The sequence below is a fragment of the Sebastes fasciatus genome, chromosome 5 (genome assembly GCF_043250625.1).
Source record: "Sebastes fasciatus isolate fSebFas1 chromosome 5, fSebFas1.pri, whole genome shotgun sequence".
In the NCBI taxonomy this organism is placed as follows: domain Eukaryota; kingdom Metazoa; phylum Chordata; class Actinopteri; order Perciformes; family Sebastidae; genus Sebastes; species Sebastes fasciatus.
In genome coordinates, this window is record NC_133799.1 from 10,064,563 (window position 1) to 10,087,919 (window position 23,357).

Consider the following 23,357-nt stretch of genomic DNA (forward strand, 5'->3'; position numbering starts at 1 on the left):
CATATCTACATAGGGAGCGGGTATTGTTCATGGAGTCCACCATGTTGCACCACCATGTTTCTACAGTAGCCCTGAACGGACAAATTTAACACTGAGTCTAGAGAGAGCCTTTTGCGCTTTTACATTACCTGAAGGCCATCTCTCCGATGTGCCTGGTTGCAATCTGCAACCTCACTGCTAGATGCCACTAAATTATCCACACTGGTCCTTTAACTGGGATAATATCATACTGGAGGAGATGCACTGCAGCTGCCCAATAATGGTTTGTCTGCAGTATGGAATACGGTGCCATTGATCCTCAGCAAGAAGAGTGCATGTGTGTGTCTACCTGCTGGTTAGAAGCTTCAGATATACTGAAACTGAACACATCTGACATGGGCCAACAGAACGACTACAACTTAGTTGAATCCTGTACAGGAGGAGACCTTTCAATCTGCTGTTGTGTACAGATAAACCTCAACTCTTCTCAGATTGTCAGAGACTGGATGTCAATAACACCTCATCTGCCACAGGTAAACCATCAATCACACCCGTTTAACAGACATGGGTAGACGTCCACTGACTTTCCTCATCATGTACCCGACTGCCATAAGATAACCTAAAGAGAGCCAGCACTAGACACAACTGCTGTTAGGGCTTAACAAGAGTGCCATCCTGTGGTAAAGTAAAACATCACTAATCAGAAGCTCATTTAGCTCCTATAAGCAGGACTTCGTGTTGAGTGTTGTCTTTGACTGTGACTGAATGCATCATGAAAAGTCTGAAAATGTTTGGGTAAGACGTTTAGCAGCGCTGCTCTGATGGAAATCCAAACACCCGTGTTGCTGTTGTGTTACTATTACTTGTGTTTGTGTTCTGTCTTTTCTATGATACTGTAGCACGTGTGAAGGATACTTAAGAAATTAATAATTATTTACATATTTCATGACGGTGGATTTTCTCAAGACAGTAATGACAGAGAAAAAAATAATTTTTTTGTAGTCTTGTTTACAATAAATAAGGATATTCATGTTACTTTTAATTGTACCGAAGAGGACGGGAAAGGAAATGATGAGCCTGAGTCACTAAATTACCTCTGCAATCTTGACTAAATCAAAATAATTTGTTTCACTCTCTGCAACATTAGCTGTGTCAAATTACAACTAAGGACAAGACAAAAAATAATATTCAGTTTAAAGTAAAAACACATTGTCTGTATTTGAGTTATTTTATTCTCACCTTGTGTAGAAGAGGGTGGAGTTTTCTTTGCTCTTAGTGAAGGTGACGGGGAGGAACCTCAATGTGATATTCATCTTTCTGGCGTTGGCTGCTAGCCTCTTTGCCTGTAAAACAGAAAAGTAACGACAGTGCAGTGCATTATTAATGCTTTAGTATTTTCATGAAGGCCGAAAAACACATCAAGATTCAAAGGAGCAAACGGAACTACCTACCAGACTTTTAATAAAGATCTCACAGCGGCATGCTTCAGACAAAAAAACTGTTTAGTGAAACAGGATGTAACAGAAAGCTTCTATTCTTAGCCTTGAACAGATTTGTTGGGACAACAGACTGGCTGACATTTCAGAGAAAAAGTCAGTGGGGAGGGGGGCTAAGGTCTAAATACCAAATATCTGTTCTGCATCTGTTACGTTTCATTAACAATTACACCAAAGATGACCTGAACTTCTTATTACTTGCCTCATCTAAATTTGAAAGGACAAGCCTTTCCTTTTGAGCACTCATGTGGCTCCTTCATGACTTCAGATCGGTGCATAGTGAGAGACAGTAAAAGAGATTTATTAAAAGGTATGACTATACAAGGTTACTAACAGATTACAGCACTTGCATTGTTCTGGAGGAAACCCAAATCCCAAAGCTTATCATGTGCCAAGCCGTTATCTCTTGCTGAGAATAAGCCTCATTATTTTGATTGATTTGTGACCGCTGAAGCATCCACTGCCTCGAAAAATCCCATAAAAGAACATGCATCACTCCAAGCGATAAAATATCAAGTTGTCATGTAGTAATAGTACAGGTGAAAGCTGGCTGGCAGGGACACGGAACGTTACATAAATGAATGTCTGTGGTTTGGAACAGCTGTACGCCTTGCATAACCGCAGCCGCAAATTATATTAAATTATAAGTGAAGCAATAAAAGCACAAAGAGAAAAACATTTAGTTGATGCTGTAAAGCTCGGTAAAGCTAAGGTTTTTCCTATTATTGTTTTCACCTTTGGATTTTCAAGAGTTGTGTGCATCAGGCATCTTATCTTACAGTGACATGTATTTATATATTTTTGCTATAAATGTAACTTAAGCTCTTCTTAATTGTTCAGGTTGTTTCTGAAAAGGAGACGTAATAAAGACAATCACACAAAATATTTGCCTCAATAAAGATGTTATTAGCTTCACATTCCGGGCCAGAGCTGTCTTTAAACGTTACTCTTACACTTCGGTGTATGTCGGGGTGAGTTGTTTGATAAATATGTCCCAACTTATTTTTTTTCTTTCAGTAAAATCCTTTTTTAATCCTGAATTGTCTCTTTAAATCATTCTTAGATGTTTGAAAAATACGGAATACTGGTCTTCAGATGGTGTGGTCAGTGTCAGGTCAGCCTGTTCTTCTCTCTGTTTGACAGTGATTCAGTTTATGAAAATCTCTAAGCTTTTATATCTTACCCAGTATTAACTTTCAATTTAGGTATGATTTGGTGCAGAGATGGATTTTTCATTACTCAGGAGAATAGTCTTGGCTGAACAGTTATGAACTATTGCCTTTTTTTTAAGCTAACACATGATCAGTAGTGACAACAATTCAGAGAGGACCATCTGTTTTTACTTCTTAAATACCAAAACAATTCACACTGAATTTCAGACACATACAACTACTTGAGAAGACCTTACCTAATGACGTGGGAATGGTATGTTCAATATATTTCTATTTCATACAAAAAGTACAGTTTGCAAATGTGCAGGGTGCATTGCACTAATCTTGTCGGTTAACGGTTAATAATCGGTTAACGACGTTCGGCTATCGGTAAAATAAAAAAAATAAAATTAGCATCCCTAATAATAACATAATAATAATAATATGACTATTATATTCCATTTCTGCCAATAAATCGTACACACTGGACCTTTACATATTTTAAATTCAGCATTGTTTACATCCATGTTTACTAGCTTGCAGTCTTCTTCTTCTTCCCAGTCTTTGCTGGTGCATTGCTGCATTTCTTGGTGTGGTACAGCCACCAGTTGATCATAAAAAAAAAAGCTCCACAAGTAACCTTTAAGGTACAGTACTCAACATTAAGCATGTGCATGAACTTTATTTGTAAATCAAGGACGTACTTTTGAAGTGGAACGAGGAGTCCGGATGAGTTTGTCTCTGGTGGCACCATCAGCAAATCGTCCTGTATCCTCCAGAAGCCTGTAGTCTGCAGTGCAGGTAAAGGACAAATAGTAAACCCCAGTATAGTTATAGTTATAGTTTAAAAGACCACACAACAGCTAAACGTATTCTGGCTGCTTTCAGGATTTCAGTTATGGGAAGGAGTAAAGAAGATACTCACCATTGAGAAGTGTCATTTCATCAAAATGTGAGAGGGTCACAAAGGCAGTTTTATTTCTAACTCCACTGCATCCCGTATCTTCCTTGTGTTTCTTCACACACAGCAAGCTGGAAAATGCACACAAACTGAATTAGTAAGGTAATGCTTCAACTGTTTACAGGAATTTGGTTTGGCAGCATTTCAGCTTGTCCAGACAGCAAAAAGAAAACTGGACTAGGAGTGATGGAAGACAATCTGCAACAAATGTTATCCAAGAGCAGTGCTGGTCTGCTGAACTGAGACAGACAAATATGACACAATAGCGTACAATTTTTGATTAGGAAGGTAAGAAGTTAGACTTTTGTTTTACACCATTAAATTAAAAGGGACTGTGTGTAGCCTTTTACAAACAAACGACCAGCCTCCACCACAACTCAGACTCCAACACAAACTCCACAGAAGTACAGAAAACACAAAGTTATATCTAGTGACGCCTGTCTTGCAAAACATGCATGTGAGAAGTGAGTGGTGAAGCAAGAGAGAGCGAGTGGCGGCGAGACGAGCGAGCAGCGGAGCAGAAGATAATTAGTTTGGCTCTGAGAATATCAGTGAATGACGGTGGAAGTTACAGTTTGTGCAGAAATAAATGCTGCAGCTCCTCAAAACCAACAGAGGTTTCCGTGTCTTGTTTCCCTGCTGCTGAGTGAAGTGACGGGGCTCCGGAGTGAGTAACGTTATTGACTTCGGCCCAGGAGACCAAAACTAGGGTTCCCCTGTGCCTTCTGACCACGGTTGGGAGGCTGAAGCAGGGAAAGTTAACAGTAGGATCAACATCGGCCGGGCCTTTGATTCATGGAGGGACCTTCGTTTGGTCAGCTAACATTACTGCCAAACGTGAAATATATAGTGCTATTGTGGTTTTAGCTATCAATCACGTTCAGTCTCGTGTGTGTCGCCTCACTGTTGTGACCGATGCTTGCTCGTGTCTACGTAGTGCGAGCACAAGCGCGAGCAACAGGACGCCGACTGTCGTTGACTTAACGGCCACAGGTGTCACTGTTAACAAGCAATTTCTAATTCTTACATAGAGTCCCTTTAACTGAAAACATTACACATTAGTGACTACAGTACAGTTTAATTGAATGTTAGCCAAAACGTGTCCGAACCACGACACAGTTCTGTTAGTATAATAGCTAGATTGGTTATCAGTAAAGTGATCGAAGAAAAATGAATTCAAATGAACAATTTCAAATCAGAGAGATGATATTAAAAGATTACTGAAACTAATATGGTTATTCAAAAGTGCCTGTAATTGGCTTTCTGAAAGGTCTTACTAAAAAACAAGGCATGGAAAGAGCCATTTTGCTGAGAGACAGGTATTTGGCCAGGGTTGTATAAGGACTGTATCCATAGAAACTATGTAAAAGGAATGCTGAATGATGCCCAAAACAACAGGCAACCATGAGAGTAAAAGGGAAGGACATCCCCTGGCGCCCTTTGAAAAACCTTAATGAAATTTTCAGGTATGACCTTCAATATGCCATTTAGTGCATGAAGGTTGGGCTGTAAATATTTCAGCATCCTCAGAATTCGAGAGGAAAGGCCATGGAGCTTTGCCATTACTAGCGGCATGTTGTTGTTGGCCATGAATCAAAGTAAAGTTCAGTCAGTAAAAACAAAAACACACAACACAAATATTATGTTGCTGCACGCAAAGGTAGAAGAGATTTCCTATTACTGTTTGTTACGTAATTCTTTAGCGATTTATTGTTTCTTGTCAGAAAAAGCAGAACTATTTCTTCGTTTTTTATTAGTGATATCAGACACAGATGGAATATAGCTTTTATGCTGCATGAAATAATATGATCTCATCATGGAAATAGAGCAGAAGAACGGGGGAAAATCACTGTCAAACAGAACTCATCTTATTCATCGGATCCCACTGCAATTTTAATAATATAAATAAGTATTTATCTCTGATGACATGTGAAAGGGTTAATTCAGGGGAAAATCTGCCTGCAATCATACTCACAATTACTAAATTATCCAAGTTCATGGACAAAAGGAACTAATACAAGTTATAGCGTGAATATGCCTCTTTAGATAACTGTGATTCCTGTGTTCACTTTGATTACATTACAAAAACTGCCAACCCTGGAGCCATGTCAAGAATTTGGGTGGACCTCACTCTTTGTGCTTGCTTTACTGCCACTATCCATTTCATTACTGTCCAATACATACACAAATATATATATTATTTAAAAGACTACATAGGCCACATGTTTTTCCTGTACCTATTCATCCATCTGCATCTTACCTCACATGTTACATTACATCAGACTCACAGGGAGATTGTTTGTAAGCACCTGTGGCTGGATAGAGTCTGCTTGTTCTTCCCTCTCTATGGAGACTACACCCGGAGGTGGTGGCGAGTTTGTGGACTCGTTTTGGCATAGCTCAGGTAGATCTGTTCGCATCCAAGGAGACAGCCCATTGCCAGCTGTGGTTTTCCCTGAGGCCTCCAGGCGGTCCTCTGGGCCTGGATGCTCTGTCTCACGAGTGGCCGAAGGGGTTACTGTACGCTTTTCCCCCACTACCATTGAGTCCTCATGTGTTGGAGAGAATCAACCGGGGGCACTACAAGGGTCTGTTGGTAGCCCCACGGTGGCCGGAGAGACATTGGTTTCCGGTTCTCCTTCGCCTGTTTCACGGCCGACCTGGGCCCTTGCCACTCAGGGCGGACCTTCTGTCTCAGGCGGGAAGAAAAATTTGGTATCCCAAGCCAGCTGTTATGCAGCTGTGGGCTTGGCCCCTTCTCAGTCCGTTTCTCATGACCTGAGTGACGCTGTTCGGGAGACCATAGATAATGCCAGAGCACCCTCCACACGCTACAATTACGAGCAACGGTGGAAGTTGTTCTCATCGTGGTGCCACCATAAAGGGGCAGATCCCGTCACCTGCCCGGTGGCTTTGGTACTTGACTTCCTCCAGTTGCTGCTGGATGCAGGTAGGGCAGCTAGCACCCTGAGGGGCTACACTGCTGCTATTTCTACTTTCCATGACACAGTGGGGGGTCTTTCGGTAGGGAAGCACCCCATAGTGTCCCAGAGGTCGAAATAGATCGTAAGTTATGTCCATAACTATGGATCTATGAGACCGAAGGATGACCGTCACCATCTCTTATCGCTCGGAACGGGCTGAGGCGTTCCAGGCAGGAGGAAGAGGCATGGTTTTCCGGATGCTTTATAACCTACGGCCAGCCTCTTAAGGTCAGTCACATGACTTTGTTGATATTATGGTCTCGCAGATAGGAAGAAGAATGGCTTCATTCAAGGTGAAGACCGTGGTGACGGTCATCCTTCGGTCATCCTTCGGTCTCATAGATCCATAGTTATGGACATAACTTATGTTATATTGCTTTAGGGCTGCAAATGACGGTTATTTTCATTGTGGATTAATCTGTCGATTATTTTCTCGATTAATCGATTAGTTGTTTGGTCTATAAAATGTCCAGATAGCGTCCTAAAATGTGTTGTTTTGTCCACAACTCAAAGACACCCAGTTTACTGTCATAGAGGAGTGAAGAAACCAGAAAATATTCACATTTAAAAAGCTGCAATCAGAGAATTTTTACTTTTTTTCTAAAAAAAATGTTACTCAAACCAATTAATCGATTATCAAAATACTTGGTGATTAATCTAATAGTTGACAACTAATCAATTTATCATTACACCTCGAATGGGTAGCCTCAGTATACATATTAAAAGAGATTGGTTCAATTAATTTTCTAGGAATTGTCACTATTCTGTCACTTTATGTTTCCTCTGCAGTTTAATTGCTTCATCATCTATGTGTAGGAGCAAAAGACGACTTCATGGAATTTGAACATGTGTCTAGAAAAAAATTCATGTCATTCCCCGGATGCTTTACAGCAGCCAACTGCTCCTCATGCTTAGGATGGGTTAAATGCAGAGGTCAATTTTTATGTATGTATGAATATGACAATTGTAATAAAGTTTTTTAAGTTATATAACATGAACAAAGTGGAATAATAATCAAATAAATTCTGTAGGGCAGCAGTTCTCATCCTTTCTTTTACAGTGACTTTTGAGGGCTTGTCACAGTTTTAACAAGAAAAAAAACTAAAGAATAATTTAGTATAACCGAGAAAATTTACTATAAGTCTTTTCTTTCCCCTACCTTTAATTATATATTGTGGCCCTTAAGATTTGTGTAGGGACCCATAGTGGCTCTTTAATTGTTAGTAAAATAACTACATTAGCTGTTCAATAATCTCACCTGCAAGAATGGCCCAGACAGGCAGGACATCTGTACTTGGCCTCCTCTGATCCACACACACCACAACTGCAGGACAGACAGACGACATGTTAGCATGTTGGTGCACACAAATTGTGAGCAGTTTCACAGTTAAAGTGTGACAGGGTGGCAGGGTATGAAATTAGAAAGGTGAAAGGCAGGTGAAAGTTGCAGGTCACCTGCCACCATGGCAGACAGGTTTTCCTTATATTAAGAAATATTATTTTTAAAAAGCAATTATAAAGCCTAAATTAAATATATTATAACACTTCATTTTACAGGTCCGCAAATTTCATGGTAATTAGGTAGGTGATAATTAGCAAGTAACCTATTTGAAATTTATTTGGAATTACTGCCAAAATTTACCTCAAAATGTATTAAATTATAAACATTATTTAATAATTATATTCCACTATTTCTCAATAGCTGGTAATTAATTTAATACATTTCCAGGAAAATAATACAAAGTTAATTGTTTTACTTTATTTCCATGTCTGCTGATAAATAGATAATAATTAGCAAATAACTTCTTTGAAAGTCTTTTAAAAACTCCCTGAATCATGACATCAGCTACCAGGTTGTGTAGCCAAGAAGTCACACAGTGGTGAGATTTGTGTCTGATCAGAAGTGTCTTCTATTAGTTTTCCACCTCTAAATGAAGAGCAGCCGCTTCACAAGCCTAAGGGCCCTATTTTAACCATTAGATGCTATTTTTAGTATAGAATTATTAAATTATGTTCATAATAAAGTAATTTTTGATCAATTTTAAGGTAAATATTGAGGTAATTTGGCAGTGATTGCAAAGAAATTTCAAATAGGTTACTTGCTAATTATCACCTAATCACCATGAAATTTGTGGACCTGTAAAATGAAGTGTTACCAAATATAGTCATGCATTAAGGTAACACGAGTGAGGGAAGAGGTTAATTCCAGACCCCACAGGGTGGATAAAAAGGACAAAGAAAGTGCAATAAAGAACCCACTTGACTGAAAACACACTTCAAACATTCAGCAAGTATTAGAGGGCAACAACACTCACAGAAATAAGACATAAAAAGATAACAACAAGGAAAGAATGAGTACAGTAGTTGAGTTTGAGCTAACTAGCACATGGCGCTACCTGGCGTTGTTTACATGCCATCAGTAACATCTACTCCTCTTTACATCTTTACAACTTCTTCAAAAGTGAAAGCAGGGCTCTAGTGAACAAACATTAAAGCTAACATGAACCTGTTATAGCGCTATCTATCTAAACGTACTGTAAATTAGCACAGTTCGCTCCTGACTTCCTGTCCTGTCTGTTAAAACACTTACTTGGAGAGGGAAATCTTTCTTTTGGTTCCTCTCAGCTCTTCTTCTTCTTCCAGACTGTTGTTCTCCACTGTTTCTCGCATTGTTATGTCTGTTGTTGGTACAGTTACAGAGCACATGACAGGAGAAGAAGTAGTAGTAGTAGCCTCACACACGTTGGACTCAACCCGGTGGCATCAAAACAAACCGTCTTCCGCCGCCGGTGGAGAAACTGGCAGCAACACGTGGAGATGACTTCCGGTTGTAAAGCTGCTCGTTGGCGCCTCCTGGTGTTGGTGGATGAGAACTACAGCGCCCTCCAGTGTTGTCATAGTAAGCACACTGAGATGATGAGGATGGGGATGTGTCCATATAATTTCATTTTATTTATTTATTTATTTATTTATTTGCACATATATAAAACTGAACAAAATCCAGTCAATGAAAAAAAAAAAAAAAATGTGTCATGAGAGGTCAAGGAGCCAGAGGTTTATATAAAGGACCTCCCCTCCAACCGCAGGAAAAAAAAAACAATAACAAAAAAGGAAGAAGGATCTAAACTAACATAATTTTAAAAATACAACAAAAGTTAAACAACAACAAGAAGTACACAAAATGTGCAGAAAAAACTAACCAAACAGTGGAAAACAATCCAATAAAAACAATGAAATACATACAAAAAGCAGCACAGAAGAAAAGAAAATATATCTAAACATATCAAAAGATAATTAGACATCATTAATTAAATGTGACGATAATTTCCTTTTAAAATGTTCTAAGGATAACAAGCTCTTGATAACATGTATTTTGGTGTTCCATATTTGTACCCCACGATAATGAAGTGTGTATTCCCCCCAAAAGTAAACACAGACCATATACAATGCAGAGCTGTTGTTGTCCTCATATGTTTTCCTCATAGTAACTCCAAATTCTCACTCTGTGCTCAGCTGCAGATTGTTTTTATGACTCTCATGTAGCTTACATGTAGTAAGTGTAGACAGTCTATGATCTATGCAAGAATTGAGGTGTTTATTTGCAAGTCTAGCTCCTCACCACCTTTTATGTATTATTATACTGGATGGGTTTATTGTTTTTCCAAATGTATTTATTAGAATAAAACACTTTGAGATCTCGTTTTCGAGGGGGTCCCAACATAGCAAGCAGATGGACATCAGCATTGCTGTAAGATTTGTGCATGTGTGTGTGAGAGGGAGAGCATGTGCACACACAGTGTTTGATCAGCAGTTTATCCTGCAACACTCTGAGTTACTTGCATCTATAATATCCATCCATCGACCGCTTATCCTGTTCAGGGTCGCAGGGTACACTCTGGACAGGTCGCCAGACTATCACAGGGCTGACACATAAAGACAGACAACCATTCACGCTCACATTCACACCTACGGGCAATTTAGCGTCAACAATTAACCTAACCTGCATATATTTGGCCTGTGGAAGAAAGCCGGAGAACCCGGCAAAAGTGCATCTATAATATGTGAAAGTTTGAATAGGTTAACCTGTGCTAGAGGGATTGGCACAAGAGTCATGAATATTATACTCACTATGTTGATTTTGCCGATGTAAGATGACATCTTTCCTCGATTTGCACTATGTGGCCTAAATATAGCCCAAATGCTCTTCTGAAATCTAGTCTTGAATGTTGTGTTTATAAAAATCCAAATCATTTCTCTCTCTTTCAAACTTTTATGTGAATAGTGAAGAACACCCCGATCACACCCACACACATTCGCACCAGATTTATCCTGCCGGGGTCTGGGTATCAAACTGCTTCTTAACCGCCACTAACCTAAAATAGATTTTGTCAGTAGGAAACAGTATACAGTATAATACTAATTATGTTACGGTTGACATTCAAGCATAATTTGATCCCAGCATATTGTGTGACTTTGACCGTGTTAGACAAATAAAGTACAGAACCGTTTGTGGATAAAATGCTCCATTTATTTATTTGTCAACGTATTTATTATTTACACATTTGCATCCACCTTTATCCTGCACTGACTTTATATAATTACACTTTGTTCAAGGTAACATAACTTAAGAATATAATGACTGTGTTTTCTGTGTATTCTGACTCTGGCCTATTATAGCTGCCAGTCCACCTAACCACCACTGAATGAACTAAATTAACAGTATGATAAACATACAGTCACAGGTGTGCACACACACAAACACACCTTTTAAAACATAAATACTTCTTTAGACTGAGCTGTGGTTGACCAAATAATTCTCTGAGAGTATAACTTACTGTGGTACAGTAATGTGAAAAACAAAAAAAACAAAAAGGATATAAATAAACATACAGTATGCTGTCAATATATACACAGGAAATGTAAAAACTCACTGATGACTCATTCTTTATTGCAGCACCAATGATAGGTTTCCCCTGAAGAACCTACCACATAGAAGGAAAAGCTACAAAAATATGAAGTGTATCAAAAATGGTTCATAAATTAGAAATGACCAAATCAACATAAGTACTTAGACAACATAACAAATCTTGATGTAACCGGTACATACAACACAAAGGCAAAAAAAAAAAAAAGTCTAACTTGACATTAGCAACTATTCTAGAAAGCAAATGAGCAGGTAGAGGTAGAGCACCATCTGTCAAGATGTACAGGTCCGACTGGGCAGGACCAAAGACAAAAAATATCATGAAAACGATGAAAAATATAGCCTTTGATCGGGAAAAATGAAATATTTAAAGCAGTCACACATTATCCACATGCTATTGCACTCATAGAAAACCTTTAGTTAGACAGTGCTCCTATGTAGCGGCCTGGCACGCTCCTTCGGGTTAGGCCTCTGCCGAGGATGGTCTGGGTGTGTGTGGGGGTGAGGAGTGAGAGGGAGGCGTGAGTTTTGATAGGCTGCTGCTTGGTGAGACCCTTCCCTGTGATCAGGGAGTGATGTGGGTCCATACACAGCCAACCTAAGCACTGTTTGACTAACAAATATCAACAAAACATACTTTATACAGTTACTGATAAATATTGGTATACACTGTTCTCCTTTGGCCTTCTAGGCCTGGATGTTCCACAGAGATTGAGTTCTTCCATGCAGGTCTGCCTTCGATTGGATATGAGGCAGTTGTTGCTGGGACAGGTCCCATTAACGGTTTCCAACAAACTCTCACTCTTTGGTAGCCATTTTTTGTAACAGCCTTGCATTTTAGTAGTTTGTGTAAATAGGTAACAGGGCGGTGATGTTGGTGTCAGAGGAAGCAGACTGGACTGATTTCTATATGCCGCTGACTACTGGGTTGTGACGAGGGAAACTCCTGTATGTCTACAATAGGTAGCTGACGACTGTCCTGAGTATGGAAGAAGAAACGTGACTGGTGCCAGCTGCCGTCTTGGATCTGAAAGAGAATGGGGTGGAGGAGAGAAAAAAAAAAGAATAATCATTCATGTGATTCATACTCCAAATTGATAAAGTATGTTTCACAAATAGTTATTTTGGAAAGGTGCTGCTGAATCAGTCCTGCTCATTACCTTGCAATCGTCTTGTAGCACCTGTGGTTCAAGTAGTGTGTCTTTCTCAAACGTCTGTTTGTTCCAGCCACGAAACCGAAGTGTGGTGTTCTCTTGCGGCGAGGATCCAGTGGAGCTGAAGCTGTCTGCGGTGCCGTAGGGAGGAGCGTTTAGGCAGTGGAGTGTGATGCTGTGACTGGCCTCAGTACTCAGTAAGTGGAGAAACTTCATTTGGACTTTCCCTATATCAAACACCATCTGTGACGGAGAGCAGAAGCAGTAGTGTGAGCAGTCTGACATTACAACCACAATTCAACACTTCAAATGTTTGAAAAGCTGTGATATAACCTCCTACGATGTCAAAGCAAAGAACAATACAGAGGATTGTTGTAGAATTAAAGAGGACCTATCATGCTGATTTTCAAGTGCATACTTGTATTTTGGGTTTCTACTAGAACATGTTTACATACTTTAATGTTCAAAAAACTCTTAACTCTTCTCATACTATCTGTGCTGCAGCGCCTCTTTTCACCCTCTGTCTGAAACCCTCTGTTTGAGCTCTCGCCCCCCCCCCCCCCCCCCCACGAAAAGCCCAGTCTGCTCTGATTGGTCAGCCGGCCCACTGTTTTGATTGATCAACCGAACACAACTCTTCAAACTCCGCTCTAACTAGCTTTGTTTGAGGGCGTGCAAAAACTAGCCGCTACGCAGGTATTATGCAAATGTGTTACTTGGTGACATCACCACGTTACAGAAGAAAAGGAGGGACTTCAAGCAAGCGATCCAGGCAGTTCAGGAGCAGTGATTCTGTGCGGGAGAGTAACTCCCGTTGGCGTGGACTTTGGGCTTTGTAACTTTGCAGACCTTTTATATGCACAATAAATATATATAACACACTAAAGGAATAGGAAAGAGCAAAAAGCATAATAGGTCCTCTTTCCAAATGTATCTAAATTAGTGCTCTATTAATATACTAACATGGATGGAGACGGGAATGACAGAGCATGTACCTGTCCCCACCATCCAAAACATAATGACTATTTCTGTTTATTTAGGCTTCAATAAAGTGAACAAACAGCAGTTTATTTTATTTATCAAGTTGATATGTTCATCTTTTCACCACTTCAATGTTACCTTATTAGAGGTCACTGGATGTAAACAGGTCTGTCCTCCTGCGGTAAATTTGCAGAAGACCTTGAAGGCGTCAGAAGTACAGCCCAAGTTTGGATCAACCCAGAACCAACCTGAAAGTAACCAGTTCAAAGAGAGGACAGAGAGAGAGAGAGAGAGAGAGAGGTATTTTAGAAAAAGGTATATGCAAACATCTTCATATGCCTAAAATCCTGCCATCCCATCCTTTCAGTATCAGGTAGATGAGACTCTCACCATCGCTGGGCTCTTGATGACAGTCGAGCAGATCTTTACAGACACGAGCCGGGTTCTCCCTGGTGCCAAGAGGCTTTTTGATGCTCTCAATCACACTGCTGAGGAAACGTAGAGTCTTAAGTATCTCCGTGTTCTGGTCTGGCAGGCTCATCTCCGTGTTTTGGAAACTCTGGTTAAGAACAGGAAAGACAACACTGTCAAACTCCGAAATGATATATCAAGTGCCTTCCTTACAGTTATAATACCGACAAAAAGTGCATAACAGAAACTGTGAAGAACACTGCATTTGAATTTAAACTAATTTCCATTTATTCATCTGTCCATCTGCTAACTTATCTGCCATCCATGCAACAATCCACCCTTTCACCCCGTCCATTGACTCAGTGTATTAGTGCCTTACTGTACCTCTGTCCTGAGGGCAGCGTTGGAGTCAGATAGACCGTAGACTGCTGAGTCAACATACATCTGCCTCTGTGGATTCAAAATCAACATATTCAGTTTAATGAAAACATAACACATTCACCGCCCTGTTCATTATTTCACTGGAAGATTTTAATCCGTAGGCTTTTTCATTGGTTATAGAAAACATGGCAGTTTCAATACATGTCCGGTTTATAGAGAAAACTTTAATAGAACAAGAATACACGTTAATACCAGAGGACAGCAGTAAAATAAGTCCTGCATCAATAAACCCTGACATTCCTGACTTCAGTAGGGGGAAAGATAACACATTCCACCCAGCGTAATCACTACAGTTATATCACATAATGTGTGTAAACAACAAAAAGACATCTGATAGAGTTGCTTTTCTGGGTTCTTGGAATTGTTTGCACAGGAAAAGGTCATTCAGATAGCAGAGAGCTACACTTGATCCACAAGTTATGACAGATAAGAGATGTGAGGAGGGTTTCTATCACAGTGCCAGAAGAGGATGATTGTTGATATCCAACGCCAATGCTACTGAACAAAAGTGTTCTTTTCAATGACATGGAGGATTTATTGGCTCATCTACAGTTTAGCAAATACACAAATAAAAAATGCTTGCCCTAGATCTATCACATCCTGGCTTTGCTCCGCTGTCTTTTCTATTTCTCTAAAAAGATTATTGAAGCTTGGGCTGTCACAAAGCTTGGGTTTCAGGAACAAAGAGAAATGTAATGTCTCCAGACAGTCTCAAAATTAGGCAAAAGATAGACAATTTCCCCTGCAACTTTATGGTCTAAACCTTATGTCTTTTGCATGAAACTCAAAACAGGACTGCCTTCTAGCGGATCCTGTCTACTTGAGTGACATGAAGCACTTACCGTTGGACCTGGAGCACCAGGAGGTCCCTAAGGTGGGAAGAAAGAAGAAGACAAAATGAGTGACACAGTGAAAAATGATCCCGTTGTGGTTGTGGTCAGTTCACTTTCTGGTAAACCACGTCGAATACTTTATAGGGAGATGTTTGAGTGTTCAACCAGAGAACTGCCTTGTCTGGACTGAACAAATACATTTGAAATAGCGTAGTGTTTTAGTCTTAGTATTTTTATAATGATTATATAAAAGAAATCTCATATAGCAATGACACCAGTAATCCCACATCGCCATGTTTCCAGAGCTTTTATACATTCTGGCCCAAAATTAAGTCTGCCTGCACTGACTGAATTGAAAGCATGCTCATCCACGACGCTTCATAATTAGACATATCACAGAAATGTATTGTTCCATTAATAGAGTATGTGTACTGTAAGCCGAAACATGATAGGGAGGTTCACACTTACGCTAGGTCCTGGATTTCCCTCTGGTCCTTGAGGCCCCTGAAGGTGTGAGAAAGAAAATCAGTGTCAACATGGCTAAAATTATGCATTAAAGGGATAGTTTGGGTGTTTTGAAGTGGGGATGTATGAGGCACTTATCCATAGTCAGTGTATTACCTACAGTAGATATATACGGTTGGCACACCCCCAGCATGGAGGTAAATTTTTTTCAATGGAGTCTGGTTGCTTTGGCGAGAGCATAGATAACGGCTTCAGTTCCCCTTCGGAAACATAAACTGTATAGCTGTCTCACGGCAAGGTAAACCACCGAATATATTCTGAATATAGCATGCACTTAAACGGATATTGATTTGTTTAGGTGAGCCTTTCTTTTAGGTGGTTAAAATATGTTTTGCTGTCCCTGTCCACAGCAGTACATTGCTTTACTCCGGTGTCGGTGCTCCTGTCTGTTTTCTCCAAACTGGAGGCGTGCCGACCGTCATCTACGGTACTGTAGATAATACACTGACTATGGATAAGAATACAAACCCCACTTCAACACACCCAAACTATCCTTTTAATAATGTATTCTGTTTGTCCTGTTTGCTCTGGCAACCTCAAGACTTTACTGTAGCATAGCCCATGTGAAAAACTCCAACATGAATACCATACCAATAGCTGAGAACTTAAAAAAAAAAATGTGTATTGGATAATTAAAGTGCAGCATCACAGTGAGCAGAATGGGACAACTGCAGAATCATAATTCATTTTCTCCCATCACCTTTCTCTGTGATTGAGACTGTGAGGAATAGCAGTAGGAATTGGACTGTGCATAACCACAGTGGTTACCTACTGCCCCCTCTGGCTGATTGTTGTATAGCAGCTACCTGGGAGCAGCTGCACTCAGGTGGTTTCAGGTAGTCCATACAGTACATGTGGGAGTATGCACATAGTTGACACCATCAGTGTTTGAGAAAAGGCTAGAATGACGGGGGTATAGTGTACACAGCCTGTGCGTGGTTGTGTACATTGCAGAGCATTACAGAGTGGTAGCAGGGATATAGAAGTGAATATGCGGATTGCACTGTGGTTTGCCGTGCTAATATTTTGACAAGGCATTTCCTCGACAGTGTTTACACAAGAGGGTCTGAGAGTACTGTAAAAGCCCCACAGCGGGATACTGAAAGAGCTACTTTCACTATGACTCAGCCATACCGATCTGCTGTCACTTAAGGACAACCGTATAAACAAAACTATCACTGAACCCCAGCTAGCTTTCATGCACATTTAAACACAGCATTCGTCATCTACAGTAGGTCTGTTTTTTACACCCACGATCTGCTTTGAGGTGGCGCCATGATAACTGGCCCAGCAATGCTTTTTCTGGAAGGAATTCTCGAGTCTGACTCTTCAGTCAAGTATAATCATGATATAATCACACGGTGTATCAGCATGTAATCATACGTAATATAAATCATTATCACATAATCAGTCTGACAGACTTTTTTCAGTGTTTGGTTGCTGGTTTTGAATCAGATCTTACCATTTCGCCACTGCTTCCCTTCGGACCCCTTAGCCCCTGTGGAAAAGATACATAACAACATGAAAACATATACAGCATTGTATCCCACTGGGTATTCTACATAGACTTGAATTAGCAAATGGCCACTTATATTAAAAGTATTCATTACTTCCACTGGGTCAACATCCTTCTTAGTTCTACAGAATTCGCTGATCATTGCCTCATCATTATACATTCTCATTACACACACACACACACACACACACAGAAACCTACGGGTTTTCCCATTGGGCCCATCATTCCTTCAGGGCCTACAGGTCCAGTGAATCCCTGAAACAAACAACAAGGATCAAGGATGAATAAACAAGTCTGTCTGAATTCACACGTTCCCAGAAGACAGGGTGTCCTAAGTGATTAGAACAGCAAGTGTGTGTACTCTACAAAGATCTGTACAAGTATTACAGAATCTTGTATTCTGTTTAATATTATTCCACTACTGGAGTTTCAATCCCAGCAGTAGAGATAGCACTGTAGTGTGCTTACTGTTTCTATTTCTATTAAACTTACCAGAGTGCCCATTGGGCCTTTCGGGCCAGGGTAACCTCGAAATCCCAAATCACCATTCGGCCCCTGTTTGAAAGAAAAAGAGGTCTTTTCAATCCCTGTGTGTCATTATACAGGGACAATATACTCAAAGTTTTTTTAAGAATGATATTCCTCTTCTGTTCTGTTTTATCATCTTTTACAGTCTTACGGTTGGTTAGCTACTCAGTCTCTTACCGTTGGCCCAGGAAAGCCCTGTAAACCAACCATTCCCAGATCTCCAGATTCCCCCTGCAAGCAGAAAAGACAATAACATCAACATGAACATAGCCTTTTACACACTGTCATTGTAACATTTAGTATGCATTTGAGAAACACATCATATCATAAGTAAGAGTATAGAGTGTACAGTACGTTTTTATACCTATAACTCCAGACACACTAGGCAAACACAGTAAGTTGGCCTTTTAAAAATGTTCTTGTCCATTTCAAAAGAACAAGGACACACAAGGCTTTATGTCTGGATCTACAGTAGCCCCAGCCCATAGAAACACACACTGTGGGGTTTGGTGTCTGCACCCTACTCTGTGTCTGAGCACTGTCTGTCGTCCAGGGTGGCAGACACTATGTTTGTACAGCCAGTCGTCCACATCCTCTAGACGGCTCCGCTTTCGGGCCAGCGACTTTGACCGAGAACCTCTATTCACTGAGAAGTGTAAAGGGATCTGACCCAAGGGCCCGAGTCTGCTCTCTGTTTCACGAGCATCAACGGAGAAAACTAGTGGAGGGAGGGGAGAGCGAGGGATTGAATGTTGTTTCTTTTTTTCTTCTCCTTTGAGGAGTTACATAAGTAAAGTGGAGCACCTCTTTTTCAGGTCTTTGGAGGGCGAGGATCTTACATAACTTGGCCTTACCAGGCGGAATGTTTCCATTCCTGGTCTCGCCCAGATAATTTGTTACTCTGCTCGGGGTGGAAAAGTGTCAGACACGCACATTGGCTATCTAACCCCCTGAGGCTATATTTAGAGAGGTATTAAATAATGTATATAAGCTTATAAAACCATAGGGATGGTATCAATTTAAAACCAGCAATGTTGTGACCTACTTAAACAATTCAAGAAGATATTTTTTTGTGAAAGACACGTTTTATGACCGTTATATATTTTGTTAAGGGAAATTCATTTTAATGCCACTAATTTCTTTAACGCATTAACGCAACTTTAGCACAACAACCAAAGCGATTTTTAATTAAACTCTTAAAAATCTGCTGGGCTGCCGTCGGACCCGGCCGCTATTCAATCTTTCGGAGGTTGTAGCGGTCTCAAAGCGGTTTTAAAGCTAGAGAGAAAAATACTGGCATCATATGAAATTACAAAAAACTAAAGAATCCATTGGTACCAACCAAGTTATACTAGCTTGTCGGTAAGGAGGTTAAATAACACTCCAAACTTACGCTCAATTTTGGCGAGGAAAAACTGGCATGACCATTTTCAGATGGGTCCCTTGACCTCTGACCTCAAGATATGTGAATGAAAATGTGTTCTATGGGTACCCACGAGTCTCCCCTTTACAGACATGCCCACTTTATGATAATCACATGCAGTTTGGGGCAAGTCATAGTCAAGTCAGCACACTGACACACTGACAGCTGTTGTTGCCTGTTGGGCTGCAGTTTGCCATGTTATGATTTGAGCATATCTTTTATGCTAAATGCCGTACCTGTGAGAGTCTCTGGACAATATTTGTCATTATTTTGTGTTGTTAATTGATTTCCAATAAAAAATATATACATATGTTTGCATAAATCAAGCACATTTGCCCACTCCCATGTTGATAAGAGTATTATATACAGTATCTATTACTCTATAGTTACACAATTATTCCAGGCTAAGAAAATAATCTAATCGTATTTTAAAACGGATTTTTGCTTTGAATCACAAATGCCTGTATATACTCACTGGTAGTCCTTTGGGTCCCAGGTCACCTATCCTGCCCTGGTCACCTGTAGCCCCCTGCAGGCCTTTGAATCCCGAGGCTCCCCTGTCCCCTGGCAGTCCCAATTCTCCCTGAACCAACAAAGGTCAGGAATTAAAAAAGTTAGAACAATTTAGGAAAATGTTTCTTCACCAAAATGTTTTTGTTCTGTTAAGACAAACTGCTACAATTCAGAATACTTTAGGTCAATATTTATTATCGCTTTCACCTTCTGACCAGGCGGTCCAATTTCTCCAGGCGGTCCAGGAAGTCCAAGCTCTCCCCTGGGACCTGGACGTCCAGCAGGTCCCTCTTGTCCCGTCGAGCTCTTCTGACCCTGACAATGTCAAATAAAGTATTGTTTTACTATGAAAAATATAAAAAAAACATAGCTGTACTGTTTACATCCATGTTTACAGCTAGCGTTCTTCTTCTTCCCTGCCTTTGCTGGTGCATGGCTACATTTCTTGGAACATTACAGCAGTAAAAAAGCGTGAAACCGTCTGCAGTCTGTGTGAGAGTCCTTACAAAAGATACAAACCAAACGGCAACCCACTCATCAAAACATTTCTCCGTAGAGGAAAAAACTCCACATGGTACCTTTAAGGTTCATTTGAGGTTAAAGTCTTGTGAAGATTCATAATGGTAGTTACATGGATGAAGAAGATGATGTCAATTTGGATGGTTCTTGCATTTAAAGGTTGCTCTTAAAACACTTGACACTCAAACTTCTGATGTCAGAGAGCCAAAAAACACAGCTGGCAAAGCTGTATAATATATGACAATCGATTCATTACTTCAATTATGTTTCAACTTCAATGTTTATTTCAATATGTCGAAACACATTTCTAAATTCATTGTGCAGTCATAGCTGTAAACCACAGTGCTGAAGTCCTCTCCTGGTTATAATATTCTTTGGCAGTGTAAAACTGACTGCCTGTCACTGAGTTGCTTTCTCACACCACACATCATAGCGGTTTCCTGCTCCATCAGCAGTGTGGTGAGGCATAAGGGAGCGAGTGATATTCGAATAACAGATTGAGTGGGTCGTCGCTTCACATATGGCTTCTGTTCCTCGATCACTGTGCGGATAAGTCAGGAACCAGGTTTTACTGGTTGAACCCCCAACCTGCAGGTGCTGGGAAGCTCTTGCACAAGAAAAAGCCATTTGTCTATCAGCTTAATAAGATTTAACTAAGACTGACCCCTTCAACCTTTGCACACACCATCTCTCAGACACTCTTGGCTTTCTAGCAGTGCCCCTGCATACAGGCATATACAAACACAACACTACAAATGTTCACTGCAACAGATGTGATCGTTTAACCATGGGAAGCGAATGGATTAATTCATATCATCAATGTACATAAAAATAGGGACCCTTGAATGTAAAAAGAATGAGAGTTAAAAAGTGATCAGTTAAAGAGGTATGGGAGATCCTATTTTCTTCTGTCTTTCACACACACATCCAGTTCACAACTAAATATATATGTGAGAATAACCCAAAATGCAAATTTGAACCAGATCCTGACTTGCAGCAGAGGCTTTTCAAGGTTTCCCAGGTAAAGGACAGTGGTCTATGTTACTATAGTTAGTAGAAAGTAGAAACCACATCATTTCAGTCAAAGTGAAAAACACCAGTGGCCAAAATTAGACCTACTAGACTTTTACACAACAACATTATAACAATAATAATAATAATAATAATAAATTTGACTTATATAGCGCCTTTCAGGGACTCAAAGATGCTTAACACTATCGACGGCAAATTAAATTATGGATGGATTATGTAAATGAAAGTCAGACAGAAAAGACTTGGCTATCCATTTCTTGGCTAAAAAAGGACAAAGACACTCATGTATGAAATCGCAATCCACTCTGGCTGCACACTTATTTAGATAAATCCACTGCGTGGCAACCAGAAGAAGCCAATCAAATCAAACATTCAATGATTAGTCAATCTCAAGTCGTACAGTATGTCTCAGTCTTGAATCTACAGAGAGGGAAGCATCTCAAGAAAAGCTTTGAGCATTCAGATGCAGTCAAATGTAATCGGACAATGTGGCACAAGTAAGCCGAAATGCAGCTACAAACAAAAACAGTCAGGTGATTAAGTTGTCTGCAGCTGTGTTTCACCTATACTGTTTTCAGCTGACAACTTATCACACTAGTCCACTTACCTACGTTGTAGGCAATATTCACACAGCTTTATTATTTGTGGACTATGTATATTTTGTCAATCCACAGAGCAAAGGCGATTTAACTTCCTGTATGCTTTTCTTGAGTGAATGAGGCAAAAGCCAAGAGGAACCAGTGAAGGCGAGTTCCTTACAAGGTAAAGATGAGAGTGTATCATTGGCTTCTTAAATTCTCCTAATGCAGACCACAAGTCTGTTATAGAGATTTAGCGCTAAGCTCAGTGAAAGTTCAGTTATGCAAGTGAATCGTCTGACTCCTTCTGTAACCTACATTTATGGTGCTGAGCAAGAATGTTTTGAGACACAACATATAACTGGGTTCATGTCTGCGTGAGTGTCGGCCACATAGTCAGCTTCATTATTTTCAAATGCGAACCCCTCTAAAATTCCATGTTTTGATTGATCACCATTGTTGTGGCTCACTTATGCCTATTGTGTTTTACAAAATTCAAACTTGTCATCCATGTAGCTCAGTCATCTCTGTCATGACAGACATTAGTGAAAGTGAGCTTTACCTTTTATATACTTAACAAATATATGATTAACTAAAAGGGCAAGCAAACCAAGTAACTTACTTAAACCTAGTCAGTATTTTATATAATGCTAATTCCCCTTAAGTAGGCATAAGACATTGGGGGACTCCAGAAACATTCTGGATATATTCTGAAGAAAATCAGAAAAACAAGATGAATAGACCTCGTTGTGTGAAAATTCAATTTCATGCATCAATTGTTGTTGTGCCCTCTTTTCACGCTTTTCAGAGAGAGAGAGAGCATTCCTATTGGCTGCTTGGTATTTCTTCAACTGATCTCAACATGGCTGTCGGGTCACAAACTTTCTCATTTTACAGCTAAACAGCACACTACAAGATGTTTCTGAAAACATTTGAGGCGGGAAATAGGCATGATTGATGATTGATTGATTTTGCAGTATAATTGATCAGCGCTGCCTAGTTTGACCGTTTGATTGGCGTTTGCGAGTGATTGACAGCTGCTCAGAGACGGCAGGCTCCAGCTCGGCTCTGATTGGTTGTTTTCCTCCGGTCTGGGAAATCTTGCAGATGCCATTAGTAGCACCGGAGGAACATGATTTATTTTTTTCAGATTACATGTCTCATGCAAGACTGTCAGGATATAGTGACCGTTTCATAAAAATAACTTTTTTTTAATCATATTCGCTCCATTTCTACCCACTGCTGCTTTAAGTGGAGATAATAACAAAATGCGACATTATGCATAATTATGTGATATATACTGAAGAAATGTGGTAAAATAAAGAGAAGCCATGCATTTACTCCTGACTTTCTTTACATTCCTTTTTACTTTGGAATAAATCAAAATGGGTACATCGTTAAAATTACA

The 23,357-nt window shown here is 40.0% G+C and overlaps 2 protein-coding genes across 4 annotated transcripts in view; both read right to left on the minus strand.

Annotated features, from left to right (window-relative positions):
- znhit6 (zinc finger HIT-type containing 6) overlaps positions 1-9,399 on the minus strand; it is a 33,504-nt gene extending 24,105 nt beyond the window's left edge. Inside the window, exons 1-5 of one of the 2 annotated variants that reach the window (XM_074634983.1) lie at positions 9,162-9,393; positions 7,830-7,895; positions 3,552-3,658; positions 3,331-3,416; positions 1,219-1,322 (exon numbers count right to left, since the gene is read on the minus strand). In XM_074634983.1, coding sequence (XP_074491084.1) covers positions 1,219-1,322; positions 3,331-3,416; positions 3,552-3,658; positions 7,830-7,895; positions 9,162-9,277 — 479 coding nt within the window. In that variant the 5' untranslated portion in view covers positions 9,278-9,393. Of the gene's footprint in view, positions 1-1,218; positions 1,323-3,330; positions 3,417-3,551; positions 3,659-7,829; positions 7,896-9,161 lie in introns of both variants that reach the window. The other variant, XM_074634984.1, reaches the window with a different exon arrangement.
- Positions 9,400-11,077: 1,678 nt separating this feature from the next.
- The window catches only part of col24a1 (collagen type XXIV alpha 1 chain), a 98,837-nt gene continuing 86,557 nt past the window's right edge, over positions 11,078-23,357 (minus strand). For both annotated transcript variants that reach the window (XM_074634986.1, XM_074634987.1), the window contains exons 48-60: positions 20,028-20,135; positions 19,783-19,890; positions 18,062-18,115; positions 17,849-17,911; positions 17,558-17,611; positions 17,303-17,338; positions 15,784-15,819; positions 15,325-15,351; positions 14,426-14,491; positions 14,021-14,189; positions 13,769-13,878; positions 12,656-12,892; positions 11,078-12,522 (exon numbers count right to left, since the gene is read on the minus strand). In XM_074634986.1, coding sequence (XP_074491087.1) covers positions 12,376-12,522; positions 12,656-12,892; positions 13,769-13,878; positions 14,021-14,189; positions 14,426-14,491; positions 15,325-15,351; positions 15,784-15,819; positions 17,303-17,338; positions 17,558-17,611; positions 17,849-17,911; positions 18,062-18,115; positions 19,783-19,890; positions 20,028-20,135 — 1,215 coding nt within the window. In that variant the 3' untranslated portion in view covers positions 11,078-12,375. The remainder of the gene's footprint in view (positions 12,523-12,655; positions 12,893-13,768; positions 13,879-14,020; positions 14,190-14,425; positions 14,492-15,324; positions 15,352-15,783; positions 15,820-17,302; positions 17,339-17,557; positions 17,612-17,848; positions 17,912-18,061; positions 18,116-19,782; positions 19,891-20,027; positions 20,136-23,357) is intronic.